Below are 24,753 nucleotides of genomic sequence, written 5' to 3' on the forward strand. Positions count from 1 at the left end.
GCGGCGAGGGAGTTAGGATACGTGTTCGGATGGTATGTACTGATAGAGATCATCGGCTCCTTCCGATGGCAGGTAGTATCAAGCAGTATCACGCTTTATCGGAGCTATCGGTCCTTGTCCGTCCTTTTGATTGGGGGTATTTAACACGGGTACTCTGAAGAGGAGATAGATAAAGCTACCCCTGTTACACTATGTACATAGGTCTACAACCACGTCTCCAGAACAAATCCACGGAGATGCCACCCGTGGACAAGATGCATTTTTCACGAAATCCCTTTCATCTCGCGAGCTTGAAGATACTTTAGTTATGATGATATGATATTTGATAAGATGGGGGCTAGTCAGGATTTGAGCTCCATGGCCAACCGTGGCACTAGATAATCATAGAGATCAACGCCTGGCTTGCCGTCATTGACATAGCTTCTCCGTCAGTAGGGCGGGGGTTCCGCTCTGGTGGCCAACGGACTGCTTGTTGGTATCGCCCAAGGCTCGAGAGGGCTTGACTAGTGTCTCGGCACTGTGGCTAAATTACTTGACCCTTGCTCGTCCTTGTCATTTCAATGAACCTGTATGAGGGTATTATAAGCATGGCTGGGGGCCGCACAGCAGGGCCGAACCCACAGACAGGGCCGGTGGCTAACGACTTTCCACATCTGAGTATCGACCTACTACTCGGTACTTGTCCTCGTGTCATTTTTTGGATCAAGCATCGGACTTTGATACTATTGCGAAACCCTTACGCAGGAGGCTCTCACAGCCCGAAATTGCTGTATTCGAACCCCTCAGGTCAGTCAAACCGCCTCAGCGTGAAAGCTGAAACTCGGATCCTCGCCGCCACGTCGGATATTTGCTGGTCCAGAAGAGAATCGCGTGCCTCTTGGCAAGAGACTTTCCGGTTCTCGTGCCCCGTGCAGATCTGGATAAGCGGCTAATCCAGCCAGGCTCTGTCCTTTGGGCGGGCCAGTCTTTTCTGAATTCTGCTCCCCAGAGAAGAGATTTTGCCCTTGCGAGTTTAATCTCTTGACCTCACACAAGACAATTCGTTGCTGGAGTTCTTGGTTCTTTGCTGAACCGAGACCGGCAAAGGGCTGATGCCATGAGGCTCTCGCTCTCCTTGCAGTGGTGGCTCGTATGCCTATTCGCCTGGAGAATAGCCGCCGACAACAAGACACAACCCATCTCCATCTTTCGATCGGTAAGCAGCAACCTCTTTCGATACTGCTCGGACGCACCGGATTAACCGCAATTCGCATGACAGAGACCGGATCTATTTGCTCCCATTCTCAGCGTCTTTCAACGACAGCCAGAGAAACTTGCGCCGGGCTATTACTTTGTCGCTCCGTATCAAGCAGCCCAGGAAGGCATCCACATATATGATAATGATGCGGTAAGTCTGCTGTGTTCCCTTGACGAACTCTGGCCCGCTAACCGTCCACGAGAACTTGATATTCTCGGGCTTTGGCAGCGCTGGTCCCGGTGTCTCTCACGCGCCTCAGACATGCATGTACAAAGGCGAGATCCACCTATGCTTCTATCAGGGCGTGCAAATGCTTGGTTGGGGCCACGGCCATGGCCTCATCATGGATAAACACTATCGCATCGTCAGGTCTATTGAGCCGGGCAGCTACCAGGCCTCTTCCGACATGCACGAATTCAGGGTTATCAATGAAGGGAAGCAGGCACTGATGACCCAGTACCTTCGCAGCGTCTACGATATGTGTCCCTGGAATCTATGCGATGGTCTCGGCTACATCCAGCAAGGAGCGTTCCAGGAAGTCGACGTCGACACGGGAGAAGTTCTGTTCGAATGGCACAGCCTGGACCATGTCCACCCGAGCGAGAGTTGGGTTGGACCGAGCACCACCGAGATCAGTGGAACGGGAGAGCACCCTGACAGTCCCTGGGATTACTTCCACATCAACTCCATCGACAAGAACAAGGATGGCGACTACCTGATCTCGGCCCGCCACACCTCGGCCGTGTATAAGCTCTCGGGAGTGGATGGCCACGTCATCTGGCGCCTGAATGGAGCAAAATCGGATTACGCACTCGAGGGGTTCCAGTTCTCGTCTCAGCATGACGCCCGTTTCATCTCCGATAACGAAACGCACACGGTGCTCTCCCTGTTCGACAACGGTACCAATGGCTTCAACCAGACCCAGCCGCATTCGACTGGCCAGATAATCATCTTGGACCACCGGACGAAAGTGGCGACGTGTATCTTGAACCTTGACCCGCCGTTCGTCGACGGCCACGCACACATCTCCAAATCTCAGGGCAACATGCAAATCCTCCCCAACGGGGGCATCGTCATGGGGTGGGGCAACGACGCCTTCTGGACCGAATACGCGCCGGACTCGTACGAGATCATCTTCTACGGTGCGCTTGCGTGGACTAACACAATGAACTACCGCGTGCACAAGTTCGACAACTGGGTGGGCATGCCGCTGACCAAGCCTGCTCTGTGGACGTACTCGAAGGACGGACGGGAAATGATGATCTATGCCTCGTGGAACGGAGCCACGGAGGTCAAGTCGTGGCGATTTTACGGCGGCGAATCCAAGCAGGGCCCGTGGGAGGAAATCACCACGGTGCCCAAGAAGGGGTTTGAAACCATCTACCGGCACGCCGGAACGTACACGTACTCATACGCGGAAGCACTCGACAAGGATGGCCAGGCGCTGGGCGCCTCGGCCGTCGAATCGACCTTCATCCCCAACGAGCAACTACGGGAGTACTGCGACGACATCGCCTGCCGGTTCATGCCGAGCCCCGCACAGCGCAAGGAAGAGCAAGCGGCCAAGCAGAACCAGGAGCAACAGGACAAGCTCAACGAGGACCAGGAGAAGCTGGAAGTCGAACGGCAGCGGGCCGAGAAGATCAAGAACGCCGAGATTTTCGGGGGCGCCTTCGCCGGTATCGCCGTGTTCATCATCCTCATCGTCGTACTGGCGACGAGGAATTTCGTCTCGCGGCCGGTCCACATCCTGGCACACAATGTGTACAGGGCGGTCAAGAGGAAAACAGGGAGAGAGGTGGGCGTCGGCGCCGGCTACAAGGCGCTGTCGTTGGAAGAGCAGGACGGAGACAGGGCGCCGATGATTACAGACCCATCATGACATTTATTGTATTCGGCGGATGCGAAAACGGGGGATTAGATGTCATGAGCATTTGGCGCAGGGTGTTCTTGTTATATATTCACGGGGCAATATGCATGCATGCATGGGCTTATGGGGGGATATCTACTGGAGTACATATGTACTACAGCATTCTATATCTGGGAGTAGAGTTAATGAATGATGTCACGACGAAAAGGTATGAATTATAATATCAAGAAGAAGGAGAAGAATCATCACCTCAACAATCTTTGGGGAAATCCATTCAGCATGTGGGACATTGCTTCTTGTCCATCTTCGTTTTCCAATCGTAAGCTTCCAAGGATGGCATTCAGATGGGGGAGAGAGAACCCGCCTACAGACTTTCCACTACTGCACCGTCTTGCAGCCACCATCTTTTACCGGCGATCCGGACAGGATGGGAACCCAGGTTGAGGCTCCTGGACAGGAACTCAAAGGCCTGACGTGGCACGTGCCTGGTCAGGTTGGAAGGATAGATCTTGAAGACGCTGCACACACCCTCTCTTTCTCTGTACCAAGGAAATGCAAGGTGGCAAGATGTATCCTTGTCTCAAAACATTACCAGGATGGGAAGACGATGGGGGGTCTTGAATGCCTCCCAGAGCCGGGGAACCATCTCTGGTGGCGGCTGGACAGCTTGCTCTCGTCGAACAAAGCCCGTTTATCCGATGCCGATGTAAGTGGTAGCAGTGGGCAGCTTTTCCCAGAGAGAAAGTTCATGAGCACCTTGGTGTTCGTCTTTACAAGTCCTTTTCACCGGATATATTACATTGGACATTTGCCATGGAGAGGACGAGATCATGCCGATTAGCCGTGCTAGGGCCTTGTCGAGCCGCAAGCCCACCACCCATCCAAGTTTTAGCACGCCTCGATGAACTGGCCGATTGATAGGAATCATCAGACGTGCAAAGATGCCGGTGGTGACCACATGGCCGATCCTGCCCACGGATGCAGGTCGGCAGCAAGCAAACAGCAAAAAAAAGGAAACCCGAACTACGCGGAGGTGTGTCAAGATTAGGGTGCCACAACCGAGATGCCGTCTGTCGCAAGGATACAGCCGGACAGGGAAGTGCTGACTGGGCCTGGGACGGGAAGCACACGGCCAGATGATATGCAATGAGTACCTGCAGCCCCACGAGGAGGGTTACGTCCTCCTGTTTGACGACTGGCATCAGCCTGACGATAGGAGCTTAGTTACACGGCACAAACTGTCTTGCATGGATACTTACATATTGCGTCCCACCACTAAACGGCAAGAACATACATACTCGTACTGCATCGAGATCGTCGTAGGTAGCGACGTAGGAAGGTCGGTAGGTAGGTAGGTTGGGTGGCTGCCCGGGTACCACACGTAATTACCCGTAACCACCTCAAGCAGTTGATCAGTTTCCCGATAATGATAATGTCCTTGATCTCCCATGACCCCTTCGTTTACTTTGTCGGGGAAGAAGGGAAAAGATGGAACCAAAAAGGATTTTCCACGTGTAAGCTCTAAGGGAAAAGGACTGGTTATAGTCCAATGCTTGTCTTCAGCCTTCTCATCAAACGAGGCTCGCTTCCTCGCTTCAAGCTAGTAAACGGAAATGAGTGTAAAAAGGGGGAAGCGAATAATACATCCAGAGAGGACTGTGTATGTACATAGTTGAAGCAACCTTGATCCTGGTTTGTCAGTGTCATTGGGCTTGAATCTGGTAATCTTGAAAATGTGATTGCGAAGCGCTAGGTAACGGTACCAGTGGTCGTGGGAATTGACATTTCCATGACTACCAACTACGACGGAAGCGCCCTAATTCGAGCTCCCTCGACTACCGAGCTATCGTAGCTCTTGTCCTCATTCTCCGTCCCCTCAGAGGGAAAGAACAGAAAGGATCAAAGAGTTACATTCGAGACTGTAACTCCCCGGCCGCTTCTCCCGCACAATCAGCGGCTGGGATACTTCTTTGATCTCTACCTACCTAGGTACGGTGCCCCGGCACTTCTCAGCCGAAACAAAACTACTTTTCCAGGGTGGGAGCGAGCCAGGGCCACTTCGCCTAAAGCCAAAAAGCCAAGGGTGGGCACGCTGCGGCTAGAGACAGGTAAGATACCCAGGCCCCATGCACCTTGGCAAGAGAGGGGCCACCCCCGACTCCCGGGCCCCGACTGACGAACAAAAGACCTTGCTCGGGGGCGTCTGCAGGCTCTAGTGGCGCTACTCGTATCTCCTTCTAGGGAGGAACTAGTCCCTCTGCACACCGAACGGTGCTTGCGCGTCCGGGGGCTTCTTACCCTCCCTACCTCGTAGTCGTACCTATTAGGCAGTGTGCCGTCTAGTCCCAAGAAAAACTTCTTGGTGCCTCCACTACTGTAAGTTGACGTCGTCGTAGGCCAAGTCGCCTCGCCCTCTCTCTTTCCCCCAGCGCCAAACAAGATCTTTTCTCATATCTGACTCCCCCGACTTCGGATAACCTTTATCAGATCCATCCAGCTGTCCGGGTACAGTACGTAACTACTGTATACTGCCATATCCAGCTTCTCATCCGAGGGAGAAGGGCACACATACCCATACGAGCACTTGACTGTCGCTTGTATCTCGCCAGAAGCACCGTTCCTGACTCCGGCCAGCCAACAAACTGCGCCTGCGCTTTCGCCACATCCTCTCACAAGACCTCCCAGACTCGAGAGCACTCCTCCGCGTTGGAGACCTCTCGATCAAGCATACCATGCTCGCATATATGAACATCTACAAGAACATACTCCGGTGACGCATACACACATACATCATCTCCCATCATGCGGCACGACGTCGAGACCCGACCGGGCAAGCCTCCGCCACCCCCATCATGGGCCTCGATCCCGAACAAACTCCAACTCTTCATCATATGCTCCGTGCGGGTGGTTGATTTCTTCCAACAGGCCGCTCTGCAGGCCTACATGTTTTATCAACTCAAGTCCTTCTCACCCTCCGCGCCGGACAGCCAGATATCTTTCGAGGCTGGCGTATTACAGGGTGTCTTCACAGCCGCGCAGGTGTTTACAGGCATCCTGTGGGGGCGGGTGGCCGATTCTCCGTCTTTTGGGAGAAAGACGGTCCTTCTGATCGGGCTGACGGGACAAGGACTGAGCTGTATAGGTGTGGCATTTTCAAGAAGTTTTGCAGCTGCTGTGGTCTGGAGGTGTCTAGGTGGTGCCATCAATGCAACCGTCGGAGGAGCAAGGACTGCATTGGCAGAAAGTACCGAGAAAAAATATCATTCTAGGACATTCCTGCTGCTGCCTCTGGCATGGAACATTGCCAACATCTTTGGTCCGCTGTTCGGTGGCATGCTCTCTGATCCGGTGCACAACTACCCCGGTCTATTTGGAGAGAACTCGACCTTTGGTGGATCACATGGGGTCTCGTGGCTGACGACGTTCCCTTACGCGGCCCCCAACCTGTTTTGCGCTCTCGTACTCTTCGCCGACGCCCTGCTCGTTTGGATGGGCCTGCGAGAAACATTGAGTTCTCGCAAATACAATCGAGACCGAGGCATTGAGCTAGCCGAGAACATCACCTACCGCATCCGTACTCTGGTGTTCCAGCGCTTCGGATACAGCCAGCTTGACCAGGCAGACGCCGGGGCTGGTCCCGACACGGTCGACGATGAGAACCTGCCCACAAGCACGCCACTGGAAACGCTGCCGCCCAAGGAAGGTGACAGCTCTAATCCCTCAGCAACCTCGTCCAAGGCACCTCCCAGGCCGTCTGAGGCCCCCAAATCCGCCCCTCCATTCTACCATGCCATCACATCCAACGTCCTCCTTGTGCTGGCCACCGTCGCCATCATGGACTTCCAGATGGGTGGCTTTGCTTCCCTGTGGACGATCTTCCTTTCCTCCGCCCGAGCCACCGACGAGGAGAAGGCGACTGTCCGTCTGCCCTTCGTCTTCACGGGCGGGTTGCAGTTCAGCCTCCCTACGATCGGCCTGGCCATGTCGATTTTGGGTTTTGTCGGAATCATCTTGCAGCTGACGCTGTATCCGACCGTCAATGCCCGATTCGGCCTCCTGCGCTCCACTCGCTGGTCCCTGTTCGTGTTCCCAGTTGCCTATGCCTTGGCGCCGTACCTGTCGCTTCTCATCTCCCACCAATTTCTGCTCTGGATGGGCATCGTCGTCGTCGTGGTGCTCCAGGTCGCCGCACGGACGTTTGCCATCCCGGGTTCCGTCCTCCTCATCAACAACTCTAGTCCCAGTCCTGCGATGCTGGGCACCATCCACGGCATGGGTGCTGCGACGTCCAGCGCATTCAGGACCATTGGACCCATCGCTGCGGGACACTGGTACGGTCAGGGACTCGAAAAGGGTGTGGTCGGCTGGGCCTGGTGGTGGCTGGCGCTGGTGAGCCTTCTCGGCGTGGTGCCCAGTTTCTGGGCTCGGGACGGGAAGTAGTTGCCAAAAAGCGGGAACCGGTTGTTTTGTCTTTTTTTTCCTACGGACCCGCCTCCCAAAAAGTAGCCTCGTCCGGGCTTTTATACATTAGATTAATTCATGATGGAATGGTCATTCTCTGGGCATGTTGTATATACATGCGAGTACATAGTGGTGGCGTGATAGGGATGGACAGTGTGAAGGCTACAGTGTGTATGTGTGTGTGTGTGTGTATACGTACGTTCGCATCTACAGGACGTGTGCTTCGATCACCAAACCTCTCTGTGCACATTGATTCTTTCCTCCGATACACGCCTCTCTCTAGTATATAATATAGCCCTTTCCCGCATGGGTGAACGAGAGTCAGGACCCGTACTGCGTACTGCTTACAGAATGATACATTATTGCTAACCCCAGCGATTGATGAAGTTCTGGAAACAAGATAAAGAGCTGGACGGCAGGACCCCATGTTGCATGCGGTGGAGGGACAGACAGACAGACGGAACGAATACCAGAGGCCCGTGAATACGCAGACGTTCAGCATCCATCCACGACGGCCTGATCGAATCGTCCCTTGATGTTATATTATATCTCAGGTCAATCGTGCCCCGGCCAGGCTGCCTGCCTGCTAGCCTACCTGTCACCCTTGTCCGTGTGCGTGTACAGTAACTTGTACAGCATAGATAGCCTGGGCGGCGTCGTTTTCAATGCTTTGAAATACGGTACGGGGCATGGAGAAACGCCGCAGCACGCCCATAGCACGCAGACTCAGACCCACCTACAGCAGACAATATCAACATCGAGAAGAGATAGAGAAAGGCGTCACTCCAGGGAACAGTCAACCGTCAAAATCCAGGAAGGATAGAGAGATAGAGAGATAGGGGAAGAATCATCGCATGTCTGTATCGGATGTTCAGAATGCAACTCCTCTTCATTCGAGTCGCGGCTCAGCTCAGCTATCTCAGCTATCTCATCTCCTCTCATCTCGCTCAGATGCTTCATTTCAGCTCTCATTTCATAGCACGAAACGCACGCTCGCTCACTTTTCCGGTTCCCTTGTGTTTTCCCCCACGATGGCTTTTGTTTTTCGATCGACTGATTTTTGTTTGTTTCCATGCCCGCCGCCCCCGCCCAACCCAACGCCATGCTCGATGATGATGATGATCAAGAAAAGACTTTTGTGGTGGTGGTTTCCCGTTGGCTGAACGAATCCAGTAGTTAGTAAGGACCGAGTAGTGGTTGATTAAATCCCCCTCGTTGTGCAATCAATCAATCAATGAATCCGTCCCTCTCTGAAAAACGCCGGTGCTGTGCTGTGCTATGCTGTGCCTTCGTTCCATCTATGTCCGAGAGTGTGTGCATGTCGTGTGTACGATTTCATGTGCATGTGTATGTCCAAGTGCGTGCTAAAACTTCACAGCGCAGGATACTCGAAGTCACGGCCCTGCGTTGCGAGGCCCGTCTCGGGCTCAAACTGGCCGAAGAAATGCAGGTCGTTTTCATCATAGGCCCCTTCGCCAGCGTGAACAAAGTCTTCGAACGGATCGTCGTCATCGTGGACGCTGGCCCGCGCGAAATCTCTAGACAGAAGCGTGGGATATTCCCCGGACGGGAAGTGGTAGGATGTGCCGTTGTGCCAGATGTGTTCGTCACAGATGACCATGGAGCTGGAGAGCATAGTTCCCGTTGGAGAGATGTTTTCATCGTCGTCAGGCATTTCCCGAGGAATATTCCCGAACCCATGTGAAACTGTCTCTTGATGCGATGGACTACCAGCAGAATCCGCAGAAGCAGCAGCAGCGGCGGCGACACCAGTGAGACCAACCATAGCGGATGCCCGCTTGACGCCCTTGTCGGAGCGGGGCCTACGCTGCTTCTTAAGCCGCGTACCTCCAGCGCCGGTATCATCAGCGTGTTCGTCATCGCTGCGACGGTCGGCCTTGCGCTTCTTCTCTCGAAGCATTCGCTTTGACTCCAGCCCCAGGTGTGCGGTACGGACGTGCTCTTCGAGACTGGCTTTGCTGGTGAAGCTGCGGTTGCAGCCATGGATGGCCACGTCCTGCTGATCTGCGACCTCTTCGGGAAGTGAAATCTCGGTCTTGCCGCACACAAAGTCCCGCTTATTCTCGTGGACAGTCTTGACGTGGACGTTCAGATTTCCTCTTTTGGTGAACTTCTTGCCGCACCCTTCGACCGTGCAGGTAAAGACAACCGGATTTTCGGACTTTTTCTCAGGTAGAATTCCGTGCTGGATTTCAAGATGTCGCGTCAACTCCTTGTTGGTGGTGAAAGAGGTCGGGCAGTATGGGCAGGTTGGAGGGTGGACAATGGTCAGGTGAGCCTGGAGTTCTCCATAGGTCGCAAACGATGCCTGAACGACTTCTCTCTCATCATCGGGGCTGGCGAGAATGGCTGTATTCTGTGCCATGCAGTCGGAGCAAGAGAACCGGGTGGTGTCATGCTTGGCTCGTACATGGCAACGCAAGTTCTCCGCGGTGTCGTAGGCCTTCTTGCAGGGAGCACCGGTCACAGAGTCCAGCTCCTTGCAAGGGAAAGGTTTGATGTTGTGATGCACAGACAATACGTGTCGATCCAGCGTCTCTTGTTTGCGGAAGGTCTGGTCGCACCCAGGATACCCACGGCATCTGAACTTCTCTTTAGCCTCGTGAGTCTCCAGATGACGCCGCAGTCTTGTGCCGGTGGTGAAACTGGAGTCGCACCCTTCCCATGTGCACTTATAATCCCTGATGTTGCTGTGTTGACTTTTCACATGGTGTTTCAGATGGCTGTCGCGGAAGAAAGCTTTGGTGCAGGGAGGATGCGGGCATGTGAAGGGACGCTCGTTTGTGTGCGACCGGATGTGCTCTTCGAGCCTCACTTTGCGATCGAACGCCTTGTCGCAGTTCTCGTACGGACATTTTAGCGTTTTCTGGCGGCAGCGAGGAAGCGTGGATGATGGCGGAGTTGAGGCTGGGGTGTCGCCAAAATCGGCCTCGTGCTCCAAGTCATCGTCAATGTCGGAGTCGAGCATATCATAGTCCTTGTCAAGACTGTCGTCGTCGGACTCGACCCGCATCTTAGCGACGGCCTTGCGCACCCCGCGCCCTGGTTGCCTTTGGTCAAAATCTTGGAAATACGGTGGTCGCGACCAAAATTACGAGGGGCTTGGGATGGAGACGGTGCCGGTAACGAATGGGAGAGAGTGTGGGGTCGCTGACCATGGAAATCTTTTCTGCGACGCTGGAAGTTTGTTGTGGGGCGCGCCAAGCCGTATCACGTGGTGTCACGTGTGACGCGGTGCCGGACAAGGCTGCGACATGCCAAAACTTTTTTTGTTTGCCGCGGCCGCATGAAATGTGAAATGCAGAGCAAACCGTCTGCCTCTATCCTTATCATTTTACAGAGACCGTGATTTTTGAGTGGATCTGTGTCATTGTGTCCCTCCATCGTGACTGCTGAGAATGTCGGACTATGGTGATGACGGCGGGTAGGTCCCCTTGCCACGCGCCGTTTGCAATCCGCTTGTTCTAACACATTGTTACCAAACACACAGCTACGGCCGAGACGAGCCTGACGATACCTTCTACGAGCCCGAAGAGAACATCGAAGACGAACTACCTCCGGATGCCGAAGTCGACGAGGAAGCCATCGAGGCGCGGGCTAGAGAGGAAGAGGGCGAGGGGAGGACCGTTGTGTCGGCCGATCCAAATCAAAACGTCCAGAAACCTTCGAGCGACGCCGACAAGAAGATTCCCGAGGATAAAAGAACGACAACTCCCTACATGACCAAATACGAACGTGCAAGAGTGCTTGGAACTAGGGCACTGCAGATCAGGTAAATAGCCTGGGGCACCCGGAGATAGTATACTTGCGACAGCGCGACTGACTGCGGGACAGCATGAATGCTCCTGTTCTAGTTGACTTAGAGGGCGAGACAGATCCACTACAAATTGCGATTAAGGAACTGAACCAGAAGAAGATCCCTCTTATTGTCCGCCGCTATTTGCCTGATGGATGGTGAGTTGATCGAAACAATAACGTTAGGGAATGCGACGCTGACTATGTATCAGGTATGAGGACTGGACATGCGAAGAACTGCTGTGAAGCCCCATCTACTACTCAGTCGACTGGTTCTGTCACTAGTAAGGGAAGGCAGTCGTCTTCCGTGGACCAGCAGTATCATGTGTATTTGTTGCAGCAGGTACCAGACCTCCTTTTCCGCTTCATGGCGCTCATATGTCTCCGTTGGGCTCCGCACCCTTGGGCTATCTAAGAAGAAAACCGCACTTTCGGCGAGCGTCGGACCACCCACGCATTCATGTCCTCATCCCACACAGCGTTCTCGGGTTCCGGAATGTGGTAGGGCCGGGGCTCGCGGGAAGGGAGGTCGACTGGGTCAAAGACCTCCTCTTTAGAGTAGGTGCCGACCTCAACTGGTGGACATGGGAGAATGTCATCTGGAACTTGGAGAGGTTTGGCGCGACGAAGACGGGCGCGCTCGACGGGGATTTTCTGAACGATGCGATATGGGAACGAATCAACGTGGCGAGTGTCGAAGATCGGAGAGGGCGGCGGTGTGGTGTTGAGAGGTTGTCGGACCTCGATTCGTGGGCGTGATCGAGGGGATGTGTCTCCCAGGTCGCCTGAGCCTTCTCGCTCGGATCGTTCATGCGGCATCTCCACGAACAGTCTGTCTCCTTCTGGACGGCCTCGGCGATGGCGACTAATGATATCCATGTCCTCTTCGCGCACAATGATCACTTCCCTCTCTGGTTCTGGGCCTCTATGTCTCGGCGGCGTTGGTGGTGTTGGTGTTCTCTTCTTCGATGGCCGGTGGAGGCGAAACACATCCTTCCTATTTCTCACCAAACACAGCAGCCCGTTCCGGCGCTCCACGTAATTCCACCCCCTTTCGTACGGCGGAGCGGCAACATTCTTCTCAAGTCGGATAAAGAGGGGGTTCACGGTTTGGGCCATTCTGGATGCGAGCCGAACTGGAGCTTCCAAGACTTTGACGAAGTGGAAACCGCTGCGGGCAGGGATTTTGAGGATTTTGACCGTTTGTTCCTCCTCTGAATGAGGCACTGGGTGCTGCCTTTTGGTGCGTTTGCTGGAACCGGTGGAACACGTCGGGCAATGGCAATCGTGGTGGTGGTGGGAGGCCATGCTCGCCAATGAAGCATTCACTTAAAAGGAAACTGGAGACTCTGATTGTAGACAGGCAAAGCAACGAAAACAAAGGAGCTAAGCACAAACACTTAGGGTTGGCAACATCTTTCAGCTTCAGCGAGCAGTATAAAGGAATCTTGAGACAAGGCAAACAACAACAATTCCCCATGATCGCTGGAGGTACTTGACCGCGCACCTGTTGAACAGGTCATCCTGCAGCCAGTGCATGGGTATTCTGGATGGGCATTGTGATGTATATGCAACATCCGCAATGCCCTTTGTCAAGGTCTCAAGACACAATGGTTGAGCGTTTGAATGTCTCACCGGACTAGCTGTAGGGTCAGGTGGCCGGTGTAACAAGCTTCGCCTGGCCAGCCTGAGCAAGTCGCGAGCTTCTTGGAGCCAGCCATGTCTGCGATGCAGACTGCCGAAACTCAAAGCCAGTGTATCGGGCCGTGGCTGATAATGGAGATTGCGAACTGTGCCAGAAGGTGTTGTGGGATAAATGCAGGTTTGACAATCATAATATTACTGCAGGCAAAGTTGAGTTGATGCAATACAACGCTAGTTCAAATACGGAATGGCAGTGCTATTATATAATCCAGACGTCATCGTGGCGCAAATCATGCGCCAATTGGTTCCATGTGGCCGTGTCAGCTGCAGGAACCAGCCTTGTGAGAATATCGCAAGGCGGCACACTCCTCCTCCCAAACAGAGTGAGGGTGTCAGGAACTCTCAGTCAGTCCTGTGGGCTGTCACAACCTGGCCTTCTGTCATATGTATGAGCCACCGTCTGCTGTCTGTTCGGATTGTGATTGACCAACCTGCGCGACTTCAGCCTGTTTGTTGACATGTGCCAAGATCCATGCTCCCACATCTTTCGCAAATTGCTCGCCCACACCGTCAGGCTCAGCGTGAAGCTTGTGATACGCGTCAAGATATGACTTGAAGGTTTTGTCCTTGCCAGGAGCTTCCAGGACATTGAAGAGTTGCTGCGCGGCGATATACGACAAGATGCGGTCACCAGTGCCAAAGGAGAACCACATCGGACAAGGGGCTTTGGTCGTATAGCCATGTACGGTGCGGCCATGAGAGAGATGTGAGAGTTCTGCCTCTCTTTGCAGGAGTCCCTTGAATCCTTCCAACGTGCCGGTATTATGGCACAGCGGATCATCAACCCAGTCTTGGCAGACCTTCGCCGAACGGGACATGTAAGTTGCACTCAGCTTCTGTTTGAGCTGCGTATGTGGTAGTAGTATGGCGGCCAGCTTTCCGGCTTGAACTTTCAAGAACGATGGTTGGTTCGAGGGATGGGGTTCAATGTAAGGGGCCTCAAGGATGAGGCCTGAGAATGCAGGTCGATTGGAAAAGTCGGTGGATGTGGAAAGCATGTAGCATAGAGCCTCGCCTCCACCCATGCTGTGGCCCATCAGGAAGAATGGCTTGCCTTGGGTCTCCGGCAGCGATGCGACATGGAGAACAAAGTCATGTATATCGGCTAGGACCAGTGAGGTTGGGCCAGTGTTACCATTGTCTGCCGGCTTATGACATGAGCGGCCCCAGCCCCGTTGATCAAATCCGTAGACTGCAATGTTGAATGGCGATGAACTCAGAGTGGGGAAGAGATCGTAGTAGGCTAGAAGATGTGAGTCTCTCAGTAAGCCGCATGCATTGCAGGGTTCCATATACCATTGATGTGATCCGAGAATCCATGAAGGAAGATCAAAACAGCCTGCACCGCATCATTCCGGGGCTAAATTCGGCCAGGCACAAGCGTCAGAGAGGAACTGTGTGAATATCAATCAACAACGCATGGAGATGAGTTGGTTGATGTGTGACAGGGAAGCGCTTCCGGCTGGGTCCGTACCTTCCATGTTTTGGTATATAGCTTTGTGCCATCCTTGGTGGTGAATTCGCCTTCGATAGTGTCCATATTGAATAGATGGTATTGGTCCCGGGCAGCGACAACAGAAAGCCTCAACGCCGTGCTCAGACGCTCGTAAGAGACAAAAAGATCAAAGAAACGGTCTGCAATCCACTGGGGAATCCGGGCATGTGCAAGGACGGCGATGCCCCTTAAGAATGGCCGAGGCTACTTCTGGTGGGTGGGACTGGTTTGAAATGACTCAAATGACTCAAATGACAGCACAGTCGGACATCAAATTCCTCCGACGACGCGCGTCATTCTGTATTATCCCGCGAGCCTGGTAGTCGGCTTCATATGTTGCTATAGGAAATCGACTCATTGGTCAAGCTGCCTGATGTCTCTATCAGACCTTCGAGACGAGGCTGTGGCGAGGTTTGACCTCTGCAAGTGGATTGCTCAGTATCACCATCGGTTGTTGAAGATTTCTGCCCTTCCTGATCACGATGGAGAGGCATTCATGCATGCCACAATGCTCCGCGCAGTTCTGTCTCCCCCAAATATCTCCAGTACTTGATTACATATTCGAATTTGACGGGAGGATGGAGGTAATAGTCCGGGTGTAAAGATGGCTCACCGGCAAAGGGGAAATAAGAGCCTCTACGCTCCCTCGCCGGAGCCCCGCGGCTCGCTCTCCCAAACGGCGCAGTAAGTCACCGAAAGGCCGGCCAGAGAAAAAGGGGGGATCTATTACTTCCAGCGAGGCTTCATCGCTTGGGGGCCCTTGACCAGAACCTCTCTAGATTAGAACCCAGGATGAATGGATGAATGAGGAGGCAAAATTTGACTGCCCGTCGATGATCCCTCGTTCGGCACTGACTCCATGTCAGCAGATCTAAACGTATAGGAGGGCAGAATTCATGTCCGGAGTCGAAGAAAGGGCCATGGGGCCATCCACCGTATATATCGGACTCTCCTCTGGATCTTGTTCAATTTACAATCACTCCGCCGTCTTCCTACCGTAGATCGTAAAATTCAAACAGGAACTCTCTCCGTCTAAGCCGGCTGAACTCTCCAGAAAAACACCTTCTTATCAAAGCCACCACTGACGAGGATCTCCCTCTTCTCCTTCCCATGCCCATTCGCGCCGGACTCGGTAGCTTCCCATCCCGCCCACAATGTTCGTACTTTACTCCCAACCTCATGTCCTTTGAGCACAGCTACGACCTTTCCGCTGTGTGTGTCCAGCCCACGGATGACCCCATCATCCGCGTTCACAAATACCCCCTTCCCACCCGGTCGCCAAACGACCTGCGGCGTGGAGTAGGGGGTTTGAGGAGCCATGGTCGTTACGTGCAGCTTTATCGCGGCGTCTTCCCGGTCCTGCAGCGCAAGGGCGGCGCGGGCTTGGGAGACCTGGGTTTGCGGTTCTGACTCGTTGTCCCGAATGATGGAGTTGGTGGAGTTGTAGGTAGACGTGGGGAAGAGAAGCCGGACAATCAAAAGTTTCATGTGGGGAAGATGAGATGTTGCAACGGCCAAGAGGGAGGGATCTGTCGGACACACAGCGAGACAGGATGGAGTAAACGCGACCCAAGCGTTGGAGTGCGGAGCAAGGTTCTGCCTGCCCGTCTCTTGAACTGAGTATGTGACTTCGCTGCTTCGAGACGAAGAAGATTCCTCGGATGTCGGTGTGATGCAGTAGTAGTACAGGAACGTGGAGTCGCGCCGGGATAGGACCAGGTAGAGATCGTCAGTATCGGGATTTCGAACGAGGACCATGGATTCCGGGTTCGTGGGCACTGTAATGGTGTGGATCGGGTCGCGAAGCAGTCCGTGAATGAAAGGTTCATCAGCACCCATGTTCGAAGTCGTGCTGGGCTGGAAGTTCCCCGCAAGCTCGTGCTCAGGAGCATAGATGTGGACTTTCTGATCCCACCCTGCCGTCGCCACGATCCACCGTCCCTGACGAGTATATCCCGAGACCACTTGCACCGCATATTTGAGATGGTCGCGTACTTTATCAAGCAACCGGCCCCGTGAATCATGGAGCATCAGCTGTCCAGACATGGAAGTCGAGAAAACATATCCTCCGTCATCCAGAGAGCTGATGGAGAGAATCGGACTGCCGTGGGCATTCTCAATTGAGCTTGCTAGTGTAAATGGCGGTGTCGCTGAGACGCTGGACCATGAACGGTCCGCAGCAGTGACAAAGACAACCCCATCTTCGTTCTCCTTGCTGCTCGATCCACTCACACAGAGGACGTTTGACGTGACGGGGAATCCCTCTGGCTCAAGAGCCTTCGAGGGAGCTGGTGTCATCCAACCCACATCAGCATCGTCACCTTTCTTTTCAAAGGCGAGACTGGCATCGTACTGTTTCTTCTCTTCGAGGATCTTCTCTATCGTCCAGTCGCCAGGATTAGTAATAGCCGCTGCCTCTGGGAGTCCCGCCTCGGCGAGGAATGCTTCAAGAGTCTGGATTCATCAGTTCAGACAACCCCTTGTGTACTAAAAGCTATATACAGTCGTGACAAACCTTGTTGTAATGATTTGCCTTCAAGAAGCGGGCTACAATGACTGCTGGTGAGTCTGTGGCAGGCATGTCTGGTAGGGACTCTTGGTGACAGAAATGAAGGGAAGATTGAGGCTAGCAAAATCAATGAAACCGAAGGATAATCGATGTGCCTGATCACGTGATACATCTCTAGCTTCACAAGGAGGAATAGGTGGTCACTGATGGGAGCAGCAAAGCAAAAGTCAAGTCCAGGTTGGCTTTCAAGTTCATGTGCTTCCTTCTCCCGGAACGCCTCGCTAGAAAATTCAGACCCGGTTGCGTCTTCCCATCATTGCTTCGTTTCATCCTGAATAGCTCCAACTCCGTGTCGGGTCTTGTACTCTCGTGGACTTTCATAATCTTTCCTGCTTCCAGCCCACATGCCTTTTCTCCTGGTCTTCGCCCACCATTCCGCCCTTCTGTACCTCTCTTCTTTGGCCCTCCCGAATTCAACGCCCGACTTTGCTTCGTAGACTGTAGCAAGCCCTGCTCGAAGCATTTGAAGGCTGACGTCGCGCCGCACGAGGCCTTTCCACACATAGACGGTGCCCACTACTCTGCTGTACTGGTCTGCCTTGTAGACATAGGTCCGAACACGCTTACCCATTATGTAGGCAGTAAGCCAATCAAGCGCCTCTTGCGCGTATGGTTGTGCAGGTCGTCCAAAATGTGCAAGTTCAGGAGCGTCTATTCCTGCGAGGCGGACATGGATCTAGTCGCCTGGTCAGTTCCCAGTATCTCAAGCTTGCAACCTATACCAATGTACCGTTTGGTCCTTCAGATCCTTTTTGTTCCTTGGTACTTTCCGCCCCGGGAACCAACCCCAACCAGCAAGTCTGCCGCCAGGCGTATGATACATCCGGAAGTTGTCCCCATCTCCCACGCTCGTCACTTGACCGACGAGGCTTCTTCGCCGAAGAAAGCCAGGACTGATGTTGATCGCTTGTGGTATTCTGCGAAGATATGTCTTGTAGAATTTGTAGACACCGACGCAAGCTGTTGTCAGAACAGCTGCAGCAAGGATCGTTTCGGGTTGAGTGAAGGCTCTTAATTGCGAAGAAGGGGCGGATTTGGCAGGCTGTTGCGGAGAGGCACCGGTTGACTCTGATTTCCATGAATCTGTGGCTCTCTCAGCGAGAGACTTCTGGGCTTCAGGTTCATCCTTTGTCGAGGATGACCACAGCTTGGGCCATGGCATGACTGGCTTGGTTGCTTCGGCGCATGAACGAAGAGAGACGCGCGTGGGTGCATTTCAGTGGTGTGAAGCTGGAGGCTGCAGGCGAACACTCCGCCGTACAACCGCGGTAAGGATACGGTGAATCGCTTAGAGTCAAGCGCAATATCAATCAAACCGACTTTGTCAGCTTCCATTGTTGTTTTGAGCTCGAGTCGTCTTCACATCGAGCATGCTCTTCACATTCCTCCACTGCTGGGATTCACAAGGCACCAAAGCCATGGTAAACCCTCAGCCCTTCCGCTCTGAACTTCACCGCGTGGTCCACGACAGTGAAAGTGAAAGCACCGTGGTCTGGTATACGAGATGGCATTAAGACCAATAACAAGTCTTCCAACGACAAAGTATTCAAGGTCAGGTGAATGATACAATATATTGCAGTGAGATGTGTCCGACATTAACCACAAAGGATTTGAAACTTGTCGGTCAGCCTTGTCCCTCAGCCTTGTCCTTTTTGACGATGGGTACTGTTATTGAATACCCGAAGCGTGAACAGCTGGGTCTGGCAGAACATCGACAATGTTTGGCCCTCTTGTGTTTATTTGTTTGTTCGTTCATTGCTATTGTCACCAATAACATATATCGACGCGGTGCAATTCACATTGCTCCTATTGATATGGCGATTTTCCAACCTGTCACTACCGTTGAATGGATCTCAATGCGACCGAGCGAGCACAATATGGCTTATAAGCGCTTCGGAGTCTTTTTGAAGGTCTGGATTATCGATATATATATCTATCTGAGCTCGGTGCTACCTCTCCGCCTTATGCTCCTCTACCACCGGCCTTTTACCTCTTTGTTGCTTATTCCTCCAGCCGTCAACTAGTCAGCATGTCTTTCACTGACGCAAGCGAGTCCTTCTTCTTGGACGCTGCGGAGAGCACCACTCGTCCATTTGTCCAAATCCTCCCTCTCAATGATACCGCGGTGTTCGATTATCTCGATGCTCATCCGGACGTCCTGTCCAAATACTTGAGAGAGCGCTCTGACTTGTCCCAGTACTTCCGCAGGACTTCTGCACAAAACAACAATACCCACGGCGAGCCTGCCTTTGAGAATGCGACAAGCCCTACGGTATGTGAGCAAGCGGCCCTCGAAGCATCAGATGACGTCGTACAAGAATTTGCACGGCGACAGGCTATGGTGATTGCACAACCACTCGATGAAGAGGGTGACGTTTACATGGACTTGTACAATGAGGGAGCAGGCGACTGTTGCGAACATGGCGGACAGCAGGACCACCACGAACACCAAGGCCACCCCGAGCACGAGGATCTGTACGAGGAACACCGTGAGCAGGATGATGACAGTGACATTGATAGAGGCGAGGACAGCAATGGCGATGAGGACGGCTCCTGGAGCAACGATGATAGTGAGAATGACAGCGGTGGTGAGATCAATGCCAACGCCGTCTCCAACGACGTCTCTTCCGAAGCTGGGCGTGGGACATCCCTGAGCAACGCTCTCCCCACACCCGCCTCTGACAACGGTGGTGATGAATGCGACGCCGAACACAACGACGATGAAGAGGATGAGGTTGAGGAATTGATTCCATATCCCGCCCCTGCCTCTCTTGTTGCTGCCTCTCTCCTGGAGCCACCGACCCGGACCTGGGCTTTGTGGGAACAAGAGGCGTGTATCCGCCACATGCTCGATATCGACGGCGAGCGACGACTCAAAGGGGAAGCACGATTTCGAGAGGCGCTACGACGTATGCAACTCCACGACGGTGTCAGGCGAACTGGGTACAGCGCCGTCAAGAATTTCTGGAATCGGGTTGGCCGTGCTCGCTCGAGGTTCGACGAACGAAGAAATAAGAAAGCGCCGCTGGCAACATCGAAGCAAGGATCGCGAGCATCCCATAGAAGGAATGGTTAGCTATATCCTGAGCTGCTGCCACGTCGAAGCAGACTTCTCCTTCGAGGACCGCGACATAGCCATCAAATCCCTGACCAAGAGATTCTGCGGCATCCGATGTATCGAGGGCGACCATTAGTTGACGCGAAACTAGACCACCATCGCCGGCTACCTAGGCCTGGCAGACACCGGCGAGCTATATATACTTATTCACGACATGAAGGCCACCACGCTGCCCTCAAGAAGGCCGGATTCTAGGTCGCCAAGGTTAATGCCACCTCCACCTACCCGTTTGAACATCTAATTCAATGTGTCCGCAAGGGAGAAGCCATGACCGAGAACTAGCAGCTCGTGACCGAGGTCTGCACCGAGAACGAACTCCAGCTCACCGACCCCTGCTTCAGCAAGTTTTCGGACAGCGCCAGGACGAACAAGGCCATCTTTCCCAAAGCCATCTATGTAGCCCAAATCTACAAGATCATCCGCAAGTGGCCCAAATATTTCGAGAAGAGATATCGCGGGGGTCTGACCGTCACACAGCGACGAGGCGCAGAGATGGGGGATTCGGATTCGGCGGAAGAGATGTCGCGGGAGTCTGACCTTCTCACAACGACGAGGTGCAGAGGTTTATATCTCAAGCGTGCTCGGTGAAGCAATGGACTCTTTTCGATTACAATGAGCTTTAGTTGTGTCAGGTCTGCAATGAAAGCTTGCGGGATCGTTGAGCAATAACCCCCTTTTTGATTAAAAATGAGCTTCAGTTGTATCTGCCCCGATCCATTCGTGAACAATGGCCTTCCTCTGCTCACTCCTCTAAGAGGGCTCACTGACAACAGGCTGTAACACAGCGTCTTCAAAACGTGTCAAGGTCCTCCATCGACAACCTGTTCTCTAGGCCCTACACAGGCCGATCGCCCTCCAAGGTGATCCTCAGCATCCTGCGTCGAAATCCATGATAATCGTTGATCGGGTTGTGCTGAACACATCGGTTGTCCCAGAACGCTATACTGCCCACCTCCCAGCGAAATCGACATGTAAATTCCGGCTTCACTTGGTGTTGGAACAGGTACTGCAGCAGCGGGGCAGATTCATCCTCCGTCCAGCCCTCGAAGTGGGAGGTATGCGCCACGTTGACATAGAGAGCCTTCCTCCCTGTTTCGGGATGTGTTCGGACAACAGGGTGGACCGCTTCCAGCGCTGATTTCGCCGAGGCGTTTCCGGAGTCACGGATGCGGTCTTCGCGGGTCTTGCTCGCGTCTGCTTTTGTCGACGTACTCACTGCCTTCAAGTTGGAGAGGACCTTCTTGAGTCCCGCGGACAGGGACTCGTATGCAGCATACTGATTCGCGAATAACGTGTCACCACCGTACGGCGGGACTTCCTTGGCCATCAATACCGACCCCATCGGCGGATTCTCGAAGTAGGAGGTGTCCGAATGCCAGATTCCTCCAAAGTTGATGGTCTCGTGTTCCTGTTTGAGGACCTGAATAATCTCGGGATAACCATCAATGCCGCGGACAAAGGGGTATTCGACCGGCTTGCCAAAGTGAGCTGTGAAGTCCAGGTATGCCTTGGGATCCAGGTTCTGATTACGGAAAAATATGACTTGGTGTTGGAGCAGAGCCTCCCGGATCTCCTTGACAATGCCTGGGTTTTCCGAGAGTTCCGAGAGATCAACGTCGTGTATCTCGGCGCCTATCGACCCGGCCACTCGTTGGATCGAGATGCCTCTCTTGCTCGACATGTTTAAGGAGGGCGAAATGGCGTTGCGTGATTTGGGACGAATAGAGGGAACTAGTCGCAATGCTTTGATGGCGTTCATGGAGCAAGGTGGTCAAGGTGAGCAAGCATGGGACATTGTACCTGGGCAAAAGCAAAACATCCGAGCCTTACCTGACATACGAACGGGAAGGAATATAGTCCTTTAAGAGCCTTGACACAAACTTCAGAAATATAGCAATGTGTCATCCGAGGTGTTGCAGTGTCTTCTGCGGTTGAGCATTGAAGACAAGGGGCCGACCGGAAGTATGGTGATTTGTCTGACACTGAGATAATCACATAGCAGTGAAGGAGTTCGGCTGTATGCAAAGAGAATGCTGTGTCAGACTAGGATTATTTATTTCTTGGAGTCGGCTCGGCGGGGGAGAGAATGCGGAGTTGCGGCGGTGAGGAGACTTCGGTTAAAGCGGCGTCATTTATGGGCCAAATCCGGGCTATCCAAGAAATGATGTCGGAGTCTCGAAGTTGTCGAGGCTCGAAGCTGCTCTGAGCCTTGCATTTCCCACCATGTAATATCAACCAATATTCTGTTTGCTGTCATCCTCCTCTGACCTTCATCTCATGTGGTTCATATGACACAAATACCTTTCATATCCCAATCCCGCCATTTACGTCATTTTACCATCCGAATCACGTCCGATTTCACTCGTTTGTCCAACCGGCAGCTTTTTTTCAATCCTCGATCGTAACAGCCTCGCGTTGTCACTTTTACAACATGTGGACTTCCTCTTAGCTTGTCCTGATACATTCAGTTTCTTTCTCAGACAGACCGCAATCTGTCCCTGACACTCCGAACATCCCACCATCTGCTCCACGCGCAAAATGGCCCTAGCTATGCAATCTACAATGTCCGCGGCGGCGCAGGACGCCGATTTGATGGATATCGACATTGACATGGACATGGACGATCAAGGCCCACCTCTTGATGATGAGTTCCAACTTGAAGTACGATAACTCGCTTATCTCCCTCACCCAGCAAGAACACACGTATGTCCGTACTGACCAGTCATACAGGAAGGTGAAGAACCCTCATTTGTCCCCTCCAGCGCGCCCGCTGTCACCGACTCCTCCAACCTCATCCCCGCCATCTACACGGAAGACCCGGCTCTCGAACCGCAATGGAACAAAGTTCACATCCGCGGCGTTGACGACATGCATACAAACGACATCCTTGCCTTTGTACACGACCACTTTAGTGAAGTGGGTGACAATGTACACGTCCAATGGATCGATGATACCTCTGCCAATATTTGCTTCAATGACAGTGACACGGCGAAACGAGCGCACCTGGCCTTCCTCGCAACTCCTATCACGATCGACGAACTGGCGAACAATCCGTTCGATCTGCGCGCGGCGAAACAACTGGCCAGCAGGCCGGGAAGTATGCTTGTGATTCGCGTCTCCCAGCAGGGTGACAGGAAGAAGAAAGGTGCGAGAGATGCAAGCAGATACTACCTCATGCACCCGGATCAAGACCCCACGGAACGAATGCGAAAAGAGTTCGAAAGTAGTCGTGGTGACTACCGGCGAAGAAGATTTGACGACCGCGAACTCCACAGACGAAGGAGAGACAACGACCGTGCGACCGGTGACGATGCGGGGGGTTTCTCGGCAAACATGTACGATGATGCACCCACGACGGATACGGAGGTCAACAAGGCAAGAGGTCGGGATCTGTTTCCACGCGCAACGAAGACGAGACGACGGAGCGCGAGTCCTGGCGTTCGAACACGTAACAGCGACGAAATCGACATCTCGGATGAGGACGAGGACGAACGGGCCCGAAGGAGAAACTATCGCGATCGTGGTGACCGCTTCCGCTCTAATGCAGGGAAAGAACTGTTTGGACCCTCGACCTCGGACCCCAAAATCGGCGGCGGTCTACGATCGGACAGACTAGAGCTCTTTCCTAACAAAGCTTCGGAGGCAGACACATCGATGTCGACCGGTCCAGCTCCCGCAGCACCTAGAGCGGCTATCGACTCCACGCAGAGCCGTGCCAATGTCGCCGCAGCGAAGCGCCTGAAAGCCGATCTTCTGTCCGCCGCGCAAACATCCCCGCGTTCAAATCACCGCAGAAGCCATGCCATGGACGCCAAAAACGACGAGGATCTCGCCGAGAGGTTTGCGAGAAAGAGCATCTCGATTGACAGCACCAAGTCGATGAGGAATGGGGCGTCAAACGCGGGAGTTGAATTGTTCCCGTCGAGTGGCGGCAATGCCGGCGGTCTATCTATCAAGGGATCATCCGAGAACGGAGGTTCGAGAGGGTTCAGTATCAAAGGCTCCGGAGGGCTCAGCATCAAAGGCCGCGCCCTCGAAGTCAAGGAGCTGTTCCCCAACCAGTACAATCGGAGTAGTGCGAGGAACGAAGGCAAAGAACTCTTCGACGAACCGGTCAGGGAGAAGCGGGTGAGGAGAAGGGCAGGAGACTTGTTCGACTGAGCCCTCAGCGGTTAAGTTGCTCAGGTACATACCATCAGCGCCGCAGCGTTCCCTTATTTTCTGGATACGAACGCGCCGATCGGGCAGCGCAAACTCTTGGTGGCAATGCACATGGAGTGGAAATCGCTGCAAATTGCTGATACATGCATGCTCCTATTGCGAGTCTAAGACGGCAAGGAGTTAAGTCATCAGATCTGGATACTCGAAGCATTTCGGTATTCGGGCCCTGCAGCGCGGCGGCGGAGCGATGGCCATTTTTCATTCTATTTTATTTTGATGAGATCACGAGCGGCAAAGGACATGGCAAAGATTCAGGGGAAGA

The 24,753-nt window shown here is 53.4% G+C and overlaps 11 protein-coding genes across 11 annotated transcripts; 5 read left to right on the forward strand and 6 right to left on the reverse strand.

Moving 5' to 3' along the window:
* Positions 1-1,096: 1,096 nt before the first annotated feature.
* On the forward strand, positions 1,097-3,119 carry AYL99_02865 (hypothetical protein; the record flags this gene model as incomplete). Its single annotated transcript, XM_018834381.1, has 3 exons — positions 1,097-1,195; positions 1,259-1,387; positions 1,440-3,119. 3 exons carry the CDS (start codon positions 1,097-1,099, stop codon positions 3,117-3,119), a joined length of 1,908 nt encoding a protein of 635 aa, XP_018697005.1.
* Positions 3,120-5,909: 2,790 nt separating this feature from the next.
* Positions 5,910-7,547, forward strand: AYL99_02866 (hypothetical protein; the record flags this gene model as incomplete). Its single annotated transcript, XM_018834382.1, has 1 exon — positions 5,910-7,547. One exon carries the CDS (start codon positions 5,910-5,912, stop codon positions 7,545-7,547), a length of 1,638 nt encoding a protein of 545 aa, XP_018697006.1.
* A 1,393-nt stretch (positions 7,548-8,940) lies between these two features.
* AYL99_02867 (hypothetical protein) lies at positions 8,941-10,602 on the reverse strand (the record flags this gene model as incomplete). Its single annotated transcript, XM_018834383.1, has 1 exon — positions 8,941-10,602. The coding sequence occupies one exon, from the start codon at positions 10,600-10,602 to the stop codon at positions 8,941-8,943; it is 1,662 nt and encodes a 553-aa protein (XP_018697007.1).
* A 385-nt stretch (positions 10,603-10,987) lies between these two features.
* On the forward strand, positions 10,988-11,630 carry AYL99_02868 (DNA-directed RNA polymerase II subunit F; the record flags this gene model as incomplete). Its single annotated transcript, XM_018834384.1, has 4 exons — positions 10,988-11,013; positions 11,080-11,361; positions 11,424-11,543; positions 11,597-11,630. The coding sequence occupies 4 exons, from the start codon at positions 10,988-10,990 to the stop codon at positions 11,628-11,630; spliced, it is 462 nt and encodes a 153-aa protein (XP_018697008.1).
* Positions 11,631-11,795: 165 nt separating this feature from the next.
* On the reverse strand, positions 11,796-12,503 carry AYL99_02869 (hypothetical protein; the record flags this gene model as incomplete). The annotated part of the gene is made up of 1 exon (XM_018834385.1): positions 11,796-12,503. One exon carries the CDS (start codon positions 12,501-12,503, stop codon positions 11,796-11,798), a length of 708 nt encoding a protein of 235 aa, XP_018697009.1.
* A 965-nt stretch (positions 12,504-13,468) lies between these two features.
* On the reverse strand, positions 13,469-14,628 carry AYL99_02870 (hypothetical protein; the record flags this gene model as incomplete). Its single annotated transcript, XM_018834386.1, has 3 exons — positions 13,469-14,331; positions 14,385-14,448; positions 14,563-14,628. The coding sequence occupies 3 exons, from the start codon at positions 14,626-14,628 to the stop codon at positions 13,469-13,471; spliced, it is 993 nt and encodes a 330-aa protein (XP_018697010.1).
* A 987-nt stretch (positions 14,629-15,615) lies between these two features.
* On the reverse strand, positions 15,616-17,164 carry AYL99_02871 (hypothetical protein; the record flags this gene model as incomplete). The annotated part of the gene is made up of 2 exons (XM_018834387.1): positions 15,616-17,037; positions 17,099-17,164. The coding sequence occupies 2 exons, from the start codon at positions 17,162-17,164 to the stop codon at positions 15,616-15,618; spliced, it is 1,488 nt and encodes a 495-aa protein (XP_018697011.1).
* A 241-nt stretch (positions 17,165-17,405) lies between these two features.
* AYL99_02872 (hypothetical protein) lies at positions 17,406-18,314 on the reverse strand (the record flags this gene model as incomplete). The annotated part of the gene is made up of 2 exons (XM_018834388.1): positions 17,406-17,828; positions 17,883-18,314. The coding sequence occupies 2 exons, from the start codon at positions 18,312-18,314 to the stop codon at positions 17,406-17,408; spliced, it is 855 nt and encodes a 284-aa protein (XP_018697012.1).
* Positions 18,315-19,181: 867 nt separating this feature from the next.
* AYL99_02873 (hypothetical protein) lies at positions 19,182-20,228 on the forward strand (the record flags this gene model as incomplete). The annotated part of the gene is made up of 1 exon (XM_018834389.1): positions 19,182-20,228. The coding sequence occupies one exon, from the start codon at positions 19,182-19,184 to the stop codon at positions 20,226-20,228; it is 1,047 nt and encodes a 348-aa protein (XP_018697013.1).
* An 877-nt stretch (positions 20,229-21,105) lies between these two features.
* Positions 21,106-21,951, reverse strand: AYL99_02874 (hypothetical protein; the record flags this gene model as incomplete). Its single annotated transcript, XM_018834390.1, has 1 exon — positions 21,106-21,951. The coding sequence occupies one exon, from the start codon at positions 21,949-21,951 to the stop codon at positions 21,106-21,108; it is 846 nt and encodes a 281-aa protein (XP_018697014.1).
* An 857-nt stretch (positions 21,952-22,808) lies between these two features.
* On the forward strand, positions 22,809-24,431 carry AYL99_02875 (hypothetical protein; the record flags this gene model as incomplete). The annotated part of the gene is made up of 2 exons (XM_018834391.1): positions 22,809-22,931; positions 23,001-24,431. 2 exons carry the CDS (start codon positions 22,809-22,811, stop codon positions 24,429-24,431), a joined length of 1,554 nt encoding a protein of 517 aa, XP_018697015.1.
* Between the last annotated feature and the right edge of the window lie 322 nt (positions 24,432-24,753).

The sequence above is a fragment of the Fonsecaea erecta genome (assembly GCF_001651985.1).
Source record: "Fonsecaea erecta strain CBS 125763 chromosome Unknown Scaff2, whole genome shotgun sequence".
In the NCBI taxonomy this organism is placed as follows: domain Eukaryota; kingdom Fungi; phylum Ascomycota; class Eurotiomycetes; order Chaetothyriales; family Herpotrichiellaceae; genus Fonsecaea; species Fonsecaea erecta.